Raw genomic sequence first — 14,692 nt, forward strand, 5'->3', positions numbered from 1 at the left:
TCTTCTAATGAGGGTAAAAGCTAATTAAATACTGCTCAATTTGCAGGAAACTACGCAATATTAATTCTTTGTTTGGATAATTCCAATAATACAAAATTGGAAAAAAATTAATTTGAAAAGTTCTTTTTGGTTAATATTATACAGTATATTCCCAATTATCTGGGTTAATGACTGATTAGGAGTCCACGGATAACCAAAAGCATGGTTAAAGAAATGTAAAAATGAAAATTTAAAATTTAATCTATTCTGACTATCTAGACACACTGTAACAGATCCCCCTCGAAGTAATGCCCTAATTTGCTCCAGGAAAATAGAGCGCTTATTAAAACAGCGCTAATCTAATACTAATTTTTCCATAAGACAGTATGTTAATGAAAACAATTCATTTTCAAATCAGGTAAAGTGTGCTTGCTGACACTACTTTTAAAATTAATTTGCAGTACTAATAGATGTGTAAATACATTAGAAGTACATTTGAATAAATGTCAAATAACATTTTGAGATTACAAAGTATAAAATTAAATTTTAAAATTCACGTTTCGACATTATTTAATTACAGGGCATAACATTTAACATTCCTAAGTAGGCACTACCAACAGTTTTCATTCACAAAATAATAATATTAGCAATATGTATATGAAATATATTTCAGTTCTAATAAGATTTAAAAAAAAAAAGCATAATGTTAATGTTTTCTATTATTAGAAAGATTATTTTAACCTGTTAATGTTAATCCCAAATCTGTTGTTTAATAAATGTGTTTCTGGCATGATTTGCTACTACCGTATCCTCGTAGACGCGAGGTAAACCAGCCCTGAAAGCTCCTAGCTTTTCTTTCCAGAGTTGCTGCTGGGTACTGACATAATGGATGGCGGAATGGGGAATATAAACGGTGGCTCAGGGGTTGTTGGATTTAAATACACAATAAAGGAAGTTAATAGCTATTAAGGAAAATTCAAAAAAATATTTGATTCATCACATTATGAAGTAATTGCATTATTAATTAATTGCTTTGTATTTAATGTTCCACGAGTGTCATTGCCATTGTGTGTGTGTGTGCAGAAATAAAAAAAGCAGATATACATTTATGTTTTTTGATGGCTAATACTAGGGCCATTCAATAATTAAAGAGACAAATTAATGTATAAAAAAGTGTATTTTTACAAAATGAGACTTTTACTTCTTCTCAACATAAATCCAATATCAATACACTTGTCCCAATGATTAACTAGTTTTTTTTCTACCTGATGCAAAGAAGTCTTTGTCTTGTTGTTTGAGCCACTTTCCCACAAATTCCTTGACCTCCTTGTTACTGAACATTTATCCACGTAATGCCTCCTCGAGTGGACCAAACAATTGAAAATTAGTGGGAGCCAAATTGGGACTTTAGGAAGGATGAGGTAGTATCTCCCAACCCATTTCTTCAGTGGTTTCTTGGATCAGCTTGTCGTGTAGCAATATCACGCCTTTTCTTTGAGATCCACGACGTTTTTCTCTCTTTGCTGGATTTACTTTGTTCGTCAGCATGCCTGAGTAGTAGGCACTGTTTTTTGTACTCTGGTCTTCCAAATAATCCTAAAAGATGGTCAACATATCTTTTCTCGCTGATGCTTGCGTTCTGAATTTCTTTCGGACAGATGAGCTGATGTGCTTTCATCCATGCTTTGTATTTGAATTCAATTTTCATCACACATTAAAATATTGTTAAGAAAAGGGTCACCTTCCTTTTCATGCGTTCTTTCAAGTCTGTACACACTTTGAGCCTTGTTTCCTTGTGTTGTTGTTGTTGCGTTAACTCTTTTGGGCCCACCTTGCTCTTGTTTTGATGTACTTGAGCTTGTTCTGAGAAGGTTATGAGCTGTGCCAACATTTACTGTAATTGTTTTTGCTATATGTTCAACTGTAACACATCGGTGCTCACGAATAATGTTGTCAATGTGGGTTTCCAGCAAATGAGTTGACACTTCAAGTGGCCGGTCAGTCAGCTGTTCTTACCTCATCCAAGTGATTCAAACCTAGTCATGAAAGTACAAAACTCCTCCTACGAACTGTTTAATTTTTACATCTATTTTTCTCTTTAATTATTGAATGGCCCTCGTAATACCCCATTACCTCTTTCCATCATAGTTAGATCCCTGTCAGCTCTGAAAATAGTGTAGTTATTATTGAAATAGTGGGTGTTTATATGGAATTATTAAACCATGTTTCAGTAAAACATTTTAATTTATGGTCTGTTTGTGAAATGTTATCAAAAAATTCAACTGACTTTGTTCTTAAACCTCTTAGTTTTTATAATAAATACTCCTCACAGGGATTAGACATTTACTGAGACAGATAACAGATGAAGGTGCTCCTCCAGGCACAGTGTTGGAAGAATGGTCGTTTGTATCAAGAGAAGACTTGCTAGTTGATGCTGATTCATGACCTGAAAGACTGGATATGTTGTTTTTTTAAATTCGATCAGTATGAAGCTCCCCACAGAATGGACTGATAAGGCAGCCATTAGGCCAGAATCCTTTCAAAGTCTTCTTCTAGAACTGTATTATATTTAGATCTTAGTTTAACAACTTTCACTTGGGAGAGATTTAATTTATTAGCAATGTTATCCATTATTTCTTTTTCTTGGACTATGGGGTCAAAACAATTTACAAACTGAGCTTTAGTTCTTTTGAAGACTGGTTTCGAATCTGTTTTTAATGAGGATATATTTCTTAACTTGCATTGATGTTTTCCTTTGTTCATTAGATGCGGACTTCCCTTGCTTACTCACTTTTCGCTTGAGATTGTGTTTTTAATGGACTTCAGTAAAAGCCTTCTTCGTCATCAGTTTGTTTGTCGTGCTGTTGCTGATGTCACGGGAAAACCTCTGCATTATATGTGGGTCAGCCGTGCAGTTACCCCCCAGGACGACCGATGTTTCAACATTCCTTGCTGTCTGTTCTCCAATCTTGTTTCCCATGGAATTACTTGTTACTTGGCTATATGATTTTTTGTGATCAATTTGTTTTTTTTAACCCCTGATTCTTTGGTTCGGTTTTTTGATGATTTACCTGGATTTTTTTATTTAGATGACTTCTTTTAATTTTGCAATTTTATTTCAAGAATCATTTAATAATGTCTTCAGTACTTGGTTTTCATTTTTGAGATCATATATTTTGATATTCATTATTTTTACAAGATATACTAATTCAATAATCTTGCTCAATTCTATGAACATAGTTGACAACGGTGCAGAAACAGATTTAGCTAATTTATTTTGTTCAGTGACAACTTCAGAGGATTTTTCTAAAGAGGAGAGTTCTTGTTTGAGGTGAAGTCAGCGTCAGACACAACTTCAATATTGATATATATTGTGATTAATAGACATTTCGCACACACTTTTCGATGCTGTTTTCTTCGTCAGAGATCTGAACATGTTCGGATCTAGTTTTTTTTATGAGGTCACATTCACTGATAGTTGCATTTATATTGGTTAATTAAACCCCGAAAAATCCGACTGATCAAACGAGTAGTTAATTGTGATTAATTCGCTGCATATATAAGAATCACAATGTTAACACGAAGACCATGGAGCACAACCCTACACACATCCGTCTGCTAGGAACACTCTGCCGCGACTGAAAGACACGGCCTCTTCCGGCTAGATGAGAGGCATTTGTGTTAATATTTTGAAACCATAGTTTTTTCATGTAAGGAACTTTTCCAACAGTCATTGTGCAACTACAAAGAGAAAATGCATATGGTGGCTTGTTTGGTTTTACGTTAACATAATTTTGAAATAATAATTTTATATTACCATTTATAGTGCAAATTATTGACTAATTTTTAGGAGTTAATTGACCTTCTTTAACATATATTTGTTTAGTGTTCTTGTGTATGTTTGATTCTGGAGCGAGTTAATTTTGTTTCCCGTTGATACCACCCCACACACTCTTAATTATATTACATTTCTCATCCCAACTAATATTTATTTGGTCTTTTTGCTACCTAATGCCCAACGTGATTTTTCAGTAAACATCTATTTATCATCGATCATTACTATTATATTATTAATTTATAGAATTCATCATACTGAGAGGCAACTTAAATTATTTTTATCTACATAAATTTGTCAATGTGAGGCAGTCAATACTGTGTATTATTTAAGTGATCTTGTAGGTTTCATTAAGTGAACTTTTTTTCAATTTTATGTACCTTTGTTTTAAATTTTTTTTACTGTGAATAATTACTAATAGTTTATTTTTATAACTGCAGTTCATCTTGAAAATGTGACATGCTGGAGAGAATAAGTTGTTATCACTGAATTCAGCAACCAATAATATGGAACCCCAACCTTTTTACAAAATAGATAAGTAGAAATAAGTTTTGATTTGCTATCCAGTGAATTAATTATTATTGTGTTTTTTAAACCCAGCAGAGATTCATGAGTCATGATCGTGTTAAATGTACATATTTACTTACTGGAAAGTCATCACTGTTATTTGTGTGTGTGGGGCAGGCATCGGTCACAAGCATGGTGGAGTGCCGCATCGTGGCAGTGGACCTGAGAGGCCACGGAGACACTGTGACCAGCGATGACACGGACTTGTCTGCTGAGACCATGGCCAGGTGAGCCATCTTGCGTGGGTGTGTGTGTGTGTGTGTGTGAGGCAGCATCGGTCACAAGCATGGTGGAGTGCCGCATCGTGGCAGTGGACCTGAGAGGCCACGGAGACACTGTGACCAGCGACGACACGGACTTGTCTGCTGAGACCATGGCCAGGTGAGCCATCTTGCGTGGGTGTGTGTGTGTGTGTGAGGCAGCATCGGTCACAAGCATGGTGGAGTGCCGCATCGTGGCAGTGGACCTGAGAGGCCACGGAGACACTGTGACCAGCGACGACACGGACTTGTCTGCTGAGACCATGGCCAGGTGAGCCATCTTGCGTGGGTGTGTGTGTGTGTGTGAGGCAGCATCGGTCACAAGCATGGTGGAGTGCCGCATCGTGGCGGTGGACCTGAGAGGCCACGGAGACACTGTGTCCAGCGACGACACGGACTTGTCTGCTGAGACCATGGCCAGGTGAGCCATCTTGCGTGGGTGTGTGTGTGTGTGTGAGGCAGCATCGGTCACAAGCATGGTGGAGTGCCGCATCGTGGCGGTGGACCTGAGAGGCCACGGAGACACTGTGACCAGCGACGACACGGACTTGTCTGCTGAGACCATGGCCAGGTGAGCCATCTTGCATGCGTGTGTGTGAGTGTGTGAGGCAGCATCGGTCACAAGCATGGTGGAGTGCCGCATCGTGGCGGTGGACCTGAGAGGCCACGGAGACACTGTGTCCAGCGACGACACGGACTTGTCTGCTGAGACCATGGCCAGGTGAGCCATCTTGCGTGGGTGTGTGTGTGTGTGTGAGGCAGCATCGGTCACAAGCATGGTGGAGTGCCGCATCGTGGCGGTGGACCTGAGAGGCCACGGAGACACTGTGACCAGCGACGACACGGACTTGTCTGCTGAGACCATGGCCAGGTGAGCCATCTTGCGTGCGTGTGTGTGAGTGTGTGAGGCAGCATCGGTCACAAGCATGGTGGAGTGACGCATCGTGGCGGTGGACCTGAGAGGCCACGGAGACACTGTGACCAGCGACGACACGGACTTGTCTGCTGAGACCATGGCCAGGTGAGCCATCTTGCGTGGGTGTGTGTGTGTGTGTGAGGCAGCATCGGTCACAAGCATGGTGGAGTGCCGCATCGTGGCGGTGGACCTGAGAGGCCACGGAGACACTGTGACCAGCGACGACACGGACTTGTCTGCTGAGACCATGGCCAGGTGAGCCATCTTGCGTGCGTGTGTGTGAGTGTGTGAGGCAGCATCGGTCACAAGCATGGTGGAGTGCCGCATCGTGGCGGTGGACCTGAGAGGCCACGGAGACACTGTGACCAGCGACGACACGGACTTGTCACCTGAGACCATGGCCAGGTGAGCCATCTTGCGTGCGTGTGTGTGTGGGGCAGGCATCTGTCACAAGCATGGTGGAGTGCCGCATCGTGGCAGTGGACCTGAGAGGCCACGGAGACACTGTGACCAGCGACGACACGGACTTGTCTGCTGAGACCATGGCCAGGTGAGCCATCTTGCATGCGTGTGTGTGAGTGTGTGAGGCAGCATCGGTCACAAGCATGGTGGAGTGCCGCATCGTGGCGGTGGACCTGAGAGGCCACGGAGACACTGTGTCCAGCGACGACACGGACTTGTCTGCTGAGACCATGGCCAGGTGAGCCATCTTGCGTGGGTGTGTGTGTGTGTGTGAGGCAGCATCGGTCACAAGCATGGTGGAGTGCCGCATCGTGGCGGTGGACCTGAGAGGCCACGGAGACACTGTGACCAGCGACGACACGGACTTGTCTGCTGAGACCATGGCCAGGTGAGCCATCTTGCGTGCGTGTGTGTGTGGGGCAGGCATCTGTCACAAGCATGGTGGAGTGCCGCATCGTGGCAGTGGACCTGAGAGGCCACGGAGACACTGTGACCAGCGACGACACGGACTTGTCTGCTGAGACCATGGCCAGGTGAGCCATCTTGCGTGGGTGTGTGTGTGTGTGTGAGGCAGCATCGGTCACAAGCATGGTGGAGTGCCGCATCGTGGCGGTGGACCTGAGAGGCCACGGAGACACTGTGACCAGCGACGACACGGACTTGTCTGCTGAGACCATGGCCAGGTGAGCCATCTTGCGTGGGTGTGTGTGTGTGTGAGGCAGCATCGGTCACAAGCATGGTGGAGTGCTGCATCGTGGCGGTGGACCTGAGAGGCCACGGAGACACTGTGACCAGCGACGACACGGACTTGTCTGCTGAGACCATGGCCAGGTGAGCCATCTTGCATGCGTGTGTGTGAGTGTGTGAGGCAGCATCGGTCACAAGCATGGTGGTTCTGCACCACTAATTTAACCTTTTTAAAAGATAAGAAGGGCAATGAGTCCCTTTTCAAATGTGAACAAAAGATTAACACTTATCACGAATTGTTTAGTTTCAAAAATTACAAACAGTTTTTATTCACTTTTCATTACTGGAAATGTGACTGGTCACATAACGTTTGACAAAAATATACTTTATAATCATTAAACCTTATAATAATATCTGTTGAAACAATCATAGTTGAACCAAGTGGGGATAAGGTGTTAAATTGACTTTTAATGCTGTCAGCCATTTCTGTCTCTGTATTATTATTACCCGCATTTGTTTCGTGGATCATATTCTGTCTGGGTGGTTACAGTCCTACTAACCTCAGTTTATACTTTTTTGCTCCTAAAATGTTAACTGTTAATTTACTCACTCATCTAATGGCTTTAAATTACTTTTTGATCCTTCCCCCCTAGTGGCGAGCGTTACTTTACGGGAGAAGAAGCTAGGAAGTCTTGGAGGAACACTTTACACATAGATAACTGTCAGTCTCTGTAGTGTACGAGTCTCTGGGTTATCACTTCGTATATATCTTCATCAGCTTTCCGGAAGTCCTGATTGGGGTCAGCTGCTGGTGGTCTCCGGGGAACACCTATTGGGACAGCTGCCGGTGGTTTCCTGGGAACGCCTATTGGGACAGCTGCCGGTGGTTGTAGGATTTGGCCATTGATAAGGCCGTCGGTTTGGTGGCCGCCAAACTGTCTCTCGGTACCGTCCTGGTAGGTCCTTGGGGTCTCCTTTGCAGCTCCGCCACGGCATCTGGCGATGCTGTGGAGGCTGGTAGAAGCCTAGTTGGGGTTTGACTGGCCTCTGCTGTATGAGCTTCGTTGGTTTTGGGTGTTGTCCTGTGTTGATTTGCTTGGAGTTCAGGGGCTGCCTTGAGGCAAACAGTTGCTCTGGAGCGGTTGGTTGTCCTTTCCCTGGGAGATGTTCTGGATCCTTGCCCTTGGAGTGGTTGGTCCAGCCCTGGTTATCCTGGAACTGGGTTGGTTGAACCTTCCTTGGAGTGGTTAGGAGCGGGATTCTGTTCGGGGTCTCCTGTGCTTTCCATGGGTTTGTGGTAGGCATTGCGCCTTCTGGCTGGAAAGCCATTGGAGGATAAGTTTCTTTGGTTACAGAGGGCAAGATGATGGGTTTATTACTTGCTTTTCCCGTGGTGACTTGCCGGTTTCTATTGTCAGCTTCTGAGCTCGGACAACCTTCATCTTCCTGATTTTCCATTGCTGGGGTGAGTATGCCTCTTCTTCTTACTTGTGTGGAAGGAGGACTGGGAGCCTCCCTCGGTATAGTAGTTGATGGTGCTGGCTTGAGCTGGTTACGAAATTGTGGTACCCATATCTTCCATTCTGTGTTTTGGTTGGGGTGGTACCATATTATCCCTTGGTCCTCTTTACAGGTGGATGGACAAGTTTCTATTAATTAATGAACCTCGGGGTCCTTCTGTTGCTCAGCCATTAGTCTCTCCAAACTATTATCATGCTTGATAATTTGGAGATGGTGGTGAGGCGGTCGGCGCAGTGGTGAAGGTGATGGAGGCAAAGTCTCCTCCCAATTGTGCAGTGGGACTGTCTCATATTTATGAGCGGGTTGTCGGGACAGAGCATCGGGTAGATCATTTTCTCGTCCCGGACAATGCTCTATAGTGAATTGGAACTCTTGCAGTAGTAGCGCCCATCGGGATAGTTTGGTTTTCTTGTCCTTGGCAGAGTTTAACCAGGTAAGGGCTTGGTTGTCTGTCCTCAGTACAAAAGGGCAGTCTTCCAAGTAGTACCTGTATTTGCGTACAGCCCAAACAATTCCCAAGCATTCTTGTTCATAGATGTTATATTTCTGTTCAGCTTTGGTCATCAAGGTACTGGAGTAACTGATGATTCTTTTTTGTTTCTGGGGTCCTTCTTGGTAAAGGACTGCTCCAAGTCCCTTCTGGCTGGCATCTGTTTGAAGTATTAGAGGTATTTCCGGTGTTGGCCGGTGTAGCTGAGTTGGTTGCTTGAACTTTTCTTTAAGCTGCTGGAATGCCTCCTGGTGTTGGGGCGTCCACTTCCAGCGCTGGTTTTTGGAGAGCAGGGTGGTCAGAGTTCCCATGTTGGGAGCTACATTGGGGATGTATTCCCTCAACCAGTTGCATAGGCCTAGGAAGCGTCGAAGCTGCTTCCGGTTCCCAGGTACGGGTGCTTCTTGAATTGCCTGGATTTGTTCTGGTCGTGCTTGATTTCCCTGAGGTGTGATAAGGTGTCCCAGGTACTCAATAGTTTCTTGCCCAAAGTGACATTTTGGTAGGCGGGCTGTAAGTCTATGGATTGCCAGGCGTTCCAGTACCAGATGTAGGTGCCTTTGGTGTTCTTCCCAATCGCGAGAGTATATGATATCATCGAGGTAGGCAATGCAGAATTTACCTATGTATCCGGCAAGGATAGTGGTGTTCATCATTCTTTGGTAGGTTGCCGGTGCATTTTTCAACCCAAAGGGCATGACACGAAATTGCAACTGTTCTCCGTCAGGCGTGGTGAAGGCAGTGAGGTGCCTGGCGTCTTCATGAACTGGAATCTGCCAGTAACCGCTTTGCATGTCGAGGGTAGAGAAGATTTTTGCTTGTCCCAGATCTTTGAGGGTATGCTGGACGTGAATGGTTGGAGGTGCGACCATCTGGGTGATTTTATTGAGGCGAGAGTAGTCTACACAAAATCGCAGTTCCCCACCTTTCTTAGGAACCAGCACGATTCGAGAGTTGTAGGTAGAGTTGGTGGGTTCTATTATTCCTTGCCTCTTCATCTCCTCGACTTGCTCTCGTATGATTTGCTGTTTCTGTACAGATGGTAGGCTTGGCCGATCATAAACTGGTGTTGGGCCGTTGAGGTGAATCTGATGTTCTGTTGAGATTGTTTGCTGGAGCCGCTCTCTGACTCTGAATACCTTAATGTGAGTGTTGATGAGACTCAAGAGTTGAGGTACTTGGTCTGGTTTTAACTGGTGTGTTACTTCGCCCTCTGTCAGGGGTTGGAGGGGTGCTGGGTCTTGCGGTGTTTCCCACTTGATGGCATATCTCTTTGTGTTCCCAAGGTAGATTCTCCTTTCAAGATAGTCCAGGATGCAGTGTTGTTCCAGTAGCCAGGGTTGTCCTAGGATGATGGGTTCTTCAAGGTCTCTGGCTAGGAAGAATTTCACTTCACTGGTCCCAGCTGCTGTGGTTAGTGGTATCTGGACTACTCCTTGGATTGGTAGATATGTGCCTTTTCGTGCTAGGCCTACCCGTCCTTGTGGTGGTGAGTAGATCTGCTGAATATCAGGTGGTAATAAGGTTGGGTTGATGAAATTTGCTGTCACAGCTGTATCTAATGTGGCCATAGCTTCGTGGGTTCCTACTTGAACTAATATTCGTGGTGGATAGTAGGCTAGGTTTTCCACCTGTTCTTCCTTTAAACTGAGGGCCTGAGGTTTGGTGCCGGGGGTGGCGGCCCGTTGAACTTCCCGGCGTTCCTGTTTCCCTGTAGTTTAGCAAACTCGGTGGTTTCTGGTCGCTGCCATTGTTGTTGCGCTGTCTTGGCGTTGATTCTCTGGTGATAAATAGGGCAGTCTCGATGTAGGTGGCGTTTGGGGCAGTACCAGCATTGGGGTAGTTCCGTTTTATTGGGTGGGATTGCTGGCTTAGATTCCCTGGGTTTACCTTCTGTATAACAGGGTCCCCGATTGCCATGGTTGCGATGGGTCGCCTTGTGATCGTTTTCAATCTCCTTAGCTCTCTCGATGAGCTCCTCTAGGTTCTGCGCCTTAAGTATCCGAAGGAATGATTGTATTGGGGCATCCATAAGTCCTAGGATAGTGCTGATACAGGCTTCTTCCGTCCCATGTGGAAACACTCTTTTGTATATTTGAGCCTTCCTTCTGATGAATGTTTCGACATCTATGTCTGGGGTCTGGCGGATACTGTATAGGTCCTGGGTAAGCTGGGTTACCACATCAGGTCCGGAGAACTGCCTCTGAAGTCGTGTCCTGAATTGCTGCCAGGTAGTGATGAATTCTCCGTACTTGTTCCACCATTGGCTGGCTGATCCATGGAGTTGTCGCCGAGCTTTCTGTGTCCAGTGTCCTGGTGGTAAGTGATTTGCTTGAAATTCGTTCTCACATTCGGCCAGGAATATTTGTGGATCTTCATGCGTTTTCCCGTGAAACTCTAGAAGTGCGAGATGTTCAGGTCCACCCCATTGTGCCCGTGATGGTTCTGGGGGTCTGTGATTCTGGCTAGAGGCTGCGTGGACCATTCGGCATGGAGGGCAGCGATAGGTCATACCTTCTAGGCTGTGGATGGTGTCTGGCCACCCCAAACATAAGTTGTGGAACAGCCGTTGGCAGTAATCACACTGAATTCGGTAGCGGCCTTGCCCAGGGCATTGTTCCAGGCTGCAGCAGGATTGTCTCTGCTGGCATGCGGGGCATCGATACTCTAGTCCGGCGTGATCTTGGGGCTCGTCTGGCCATCCCAGAAAAGAGTGATGGAACAGGAGTCCACAGTGAGCACAGCTGATCTGGTGGATTCCGGTGCCAGGGCAGTCTTCTACAGCGCAGAGTCGATGGGCTGCGTCCGCCGTCGTTGGGTATGTACAGGTAGGTGAGTTGTTGGGCGCCAGGAGGGGAGGCTGTTCCCCTCCGCTGTCTGGGTCTGCTTCTCGAGAATCCCTGGTGGTAGGAAGGTCAGGAGCACTTGCCTGCTTGCTACTGTTCCTGGTGTGCACCATTGTGTGCCTGCTGTTGTTGGTCATGTCTTCTATGAGCTGCAAGTGGTGGCAGGGGTCCATTCCAGTGGTTGCTGGCTAGTCCGTCTGGTAGAGCTTGCAATGGGTCTTCACGGGTATTGTAGAACAATCAACGGGCCCCGCGTTGGTGCGCCAAAGATTTGATCCCCTCTTCTCTCTTCTCGCACCGAGCCCTCTTGGGTGAGAGCCAGGTATCGGGTGGAGAAGGTCCAACTGGTCTTGCGGCAGGATTCACATTCTCTTGATGGTGGATGCACGGATGCTCGGAAGTGCGGTCTGCTGGCGTAGATGAATAGCTAGTGGGGTGAGGGATGGAACTAAACTATTCATTGAAAAATGTCGGTATTTTTACAAGGAAACTTTAATTGACCTGAATGTCCAAACAGTTCAATTTCACAACATACACTGGATTGATACACGGTACACCCTATCGTCAAGAAAGGGGGGGGGGGACAAATTCCCTAGGCCGAGATAGGTCCTCGGATGGCCTGACTCGCGAAGGAGGGGTGCGTGCTGCAGAAAACGGATAGCCAGTCGTTCTGCTGCTCCCCCTATGATCGTCCTATGGTCAGTGGGCGGATTTCAGCCTCACTGGCCGTCGGGCCGATCAACTGGCTTTCAGGTGGATGACCTCGCCTTTATATAGGGAGAAATGCGCGGGAACGAAGAAAAGGAAGGGAGGGGCGAACTAACTCCTCTTTGGAAGGGATGAGATGCGCGCGCATAACTCTCGCCGAAATTTCCCTGCCCTGGTGGTGGAAGTATAAACTAGTTATTAATAATTAAAAAGAAAAGATAAATGTGGCATAAATAATTATATGTACATACATACATATTCAATCCTATGTATTAAAAAGTATTTAAACTTGCTTTCACAACTTAATTATATACTTTTATAAAATATAAATATAGTTGGTAGATCGCCGGTCACAAGATGGCGTCACAATGTACATGTTCAGCTGTGGCGAAAGAAAAATATTCATTTGTGTACATAACTCGTCCATATTTACTATTATATCCCGAAGTAAATAAATATGTGTGGTTATAGCAACGTGAAAAATAAAGGGCGAAGATGGTTGGTTGCTTTAATGAATTATTCTATTGTTCGTCGCTTTGTTTATAACCTACGACGTCGCACAGATTCCTCGCCGCATATTACGTGAGTAGGCCTATTGCCAAAAATACCTTTTTCCCTGAATTGCTTCTGAGCTTATTAAAACTCGTTTTGGGTTTAATTATAACGTAAAGTAACGTGATATTTAATATAGGAAGGGCGGGCAAGCGTCATCCTTTGTAAGTTATTTACAGGACTTACACAGGTTTTCAAGTTCTATCATAATTTAAAAAGGAGTAGCTATTAAGTTTGAACTGTTTGAGAAATTTTTCTTGAGAACAGAGAGAGAAGGCCGTCCTTCCAACTTTAGTTTACCTACATTGGCCTACAGCTGACAACTTAAACGTGTATCATTGAACCATTATGACATGGTCACCAACCGTTCGTCGTCCTGGTGGCAGTGTTGCGTGGATTCCCACTGACTGACCGGACTGACTGATTTCCCTGGCTTAAGAAGCCTTCCCTGGCTGAGGTGGGGTTTTTTCTTTCGTAACAGTGAGTCGATTTGCTGTCAGGTTCCCCCTCCCTTCTCAGCTGTCTCTGTCGCCTCCTCTGTCTGCTCGCCTGCCCTGCTTATCCCGTCACCTCATCTATTTGTCTGCGAGTCGCTCGTCCTAGCAGCATGATTGTGCTAACACTAACAAACAATACTACCTGGGCGCTCCTGGTGGCCTTGTAAACTGTTTCCAGCTGACGGCGGTATTTCCTCATCCCTACTGTCTCATGGACTGCGTCGGTCCCTGATGTCTGAATGTTAATCTTAACGATAAATGTTTAAAAAAAATAATTCCCAGGGTCTTTCATAATTCCAAGACATGTCTAATTTTTTGAGTCTTGTCATTATTTTGAAGATTACCGAATTAAAATGAATTTAACATACAGGTTTTTAATTGAAGAAAGAAAATATTAATGTGAATAAAACTAAAAAACCCATTGTGTAACTTTTCTGTAGTTTGATCTTATTATTAAGCTAAAATAATGTAAATAACTTTTTAGTAAAAAGTAACGATACATGTAATACCGGTAATCTGTATACACACTTGTGTATTTGAGTATGATACAATGATTCTATAAAAAAAATCTATATTTCAAATGGAAGTGATATCAAAATTTAAAAAAAAAGTTTTCAATATAGGATGCAAGAACAATTATTTTAACAGGGACGTAGGAGCTGTCGTGGAAGCTTTGTACACCACAGACCCACCCCCAATCGTGCTGATTGGACACAGCATGGGAGGAGCCATAGCGGTTCACACGGCGAGTCGGGGACTGGTGCCGTCGCTAGTCGGCCTGGCCGTGATCGACGTGGTCGAAGGCACGGCCGTGGACTCACTAGCCAGCATGCAGAGCTTCCTGCGTGGCCGCCCCACGCACTTTCGCTCCCTGGAACACGCCATCGAGTGGTGGTAAGTAGTCCTTCTTTTCTAGCACTACCTGCCATCACGCAGTCCTTCTGCCTGCCGTCTGCTTATCTCGTGTAACACTTGCCTTCCATATAGCCCCATTTATTATGGGTTTACGTGCAGTTGTTAATGTTGTATAACTTTCTGGTGTGCTGGTTGTGGAAGTTCAATTTTACTCATGTAATGACAACGTCATGTACTTTGACTTCGGCGCGGCGTAGTTGTCACCCCTCCTACCCATTCCTCCTCCTTTCCCCTTTAGATACGTCACAATTCCTTCTCCTTCCAATTGGTAATTGATCCCCCACCCTTCTGGTTTACTGCGCTTGCGCGGTTCCCCTTCTAGGGCGCTGCTTTCGAGAATTTTCGGCGCTGGGTCTCGTGGCCTTTTCATCTGTAGCCACCGACAGTGTCAGGTCACTTTCCATTTGAGCAGCATGTAGTTCCTTTTGTAACTCGTTAAGTCAGTTAGGGGTACGGT

The 14,692-nt window shown here is 45.0% G+C and overlaps 1 protein-coding gene across 5 annotated transcripts in view; it reads left to right on the forward strand.

Annotated features, from left to right (window-relative positions):
• The window catches only part of LOC134541651 (protein phosphatase methylesterase 1), a 148,538-nt gene that overhangs the window by 56,761 nt on the left and 77,085 nt on the right, over positions 1-14,692 (forward strand). For 4 of the 5 annotated variants that reach the window (XR_010076671.1, XR_010076673.1, XR_010076672.1 and 1 more), the window contains exons 3-4: positions 4,499-4,608; positions 13,969-14,214. Coding sequence is in view for 2 of the 5 variants with exons in the window: in XM_063385235.1 (XP_063241305.1) it covers positions 4,499-4,608; positions 13,969-14,214 (356 nt within the window). In the remaining 3 variants the exon portion in view is untranslated. The remainder of the gene's footprint in view (positions 1-4,498; positions 4,609-13,968; positions 14,215-14,692) is intronic. The other variant, XM_063385237.1, reaches the window with a different exon arrangement.

Source organism: Bacillus rossius, assembly GCF_032445375.1.
Source record: "Bacillus rossius redtenbacheri isolate Brsri chromosome 4 unlocalized genomic scaffold, Brsri_v3 Brsri_v3_scf4_1, whole genome shotgun sequence".
Classification (NCBI taxonomy): Eukaryota; Metazoa; Arthropoda; class Insecta; order Phasmatodea; family Bacillidae; genus Bacillus; species Bacillus rossius.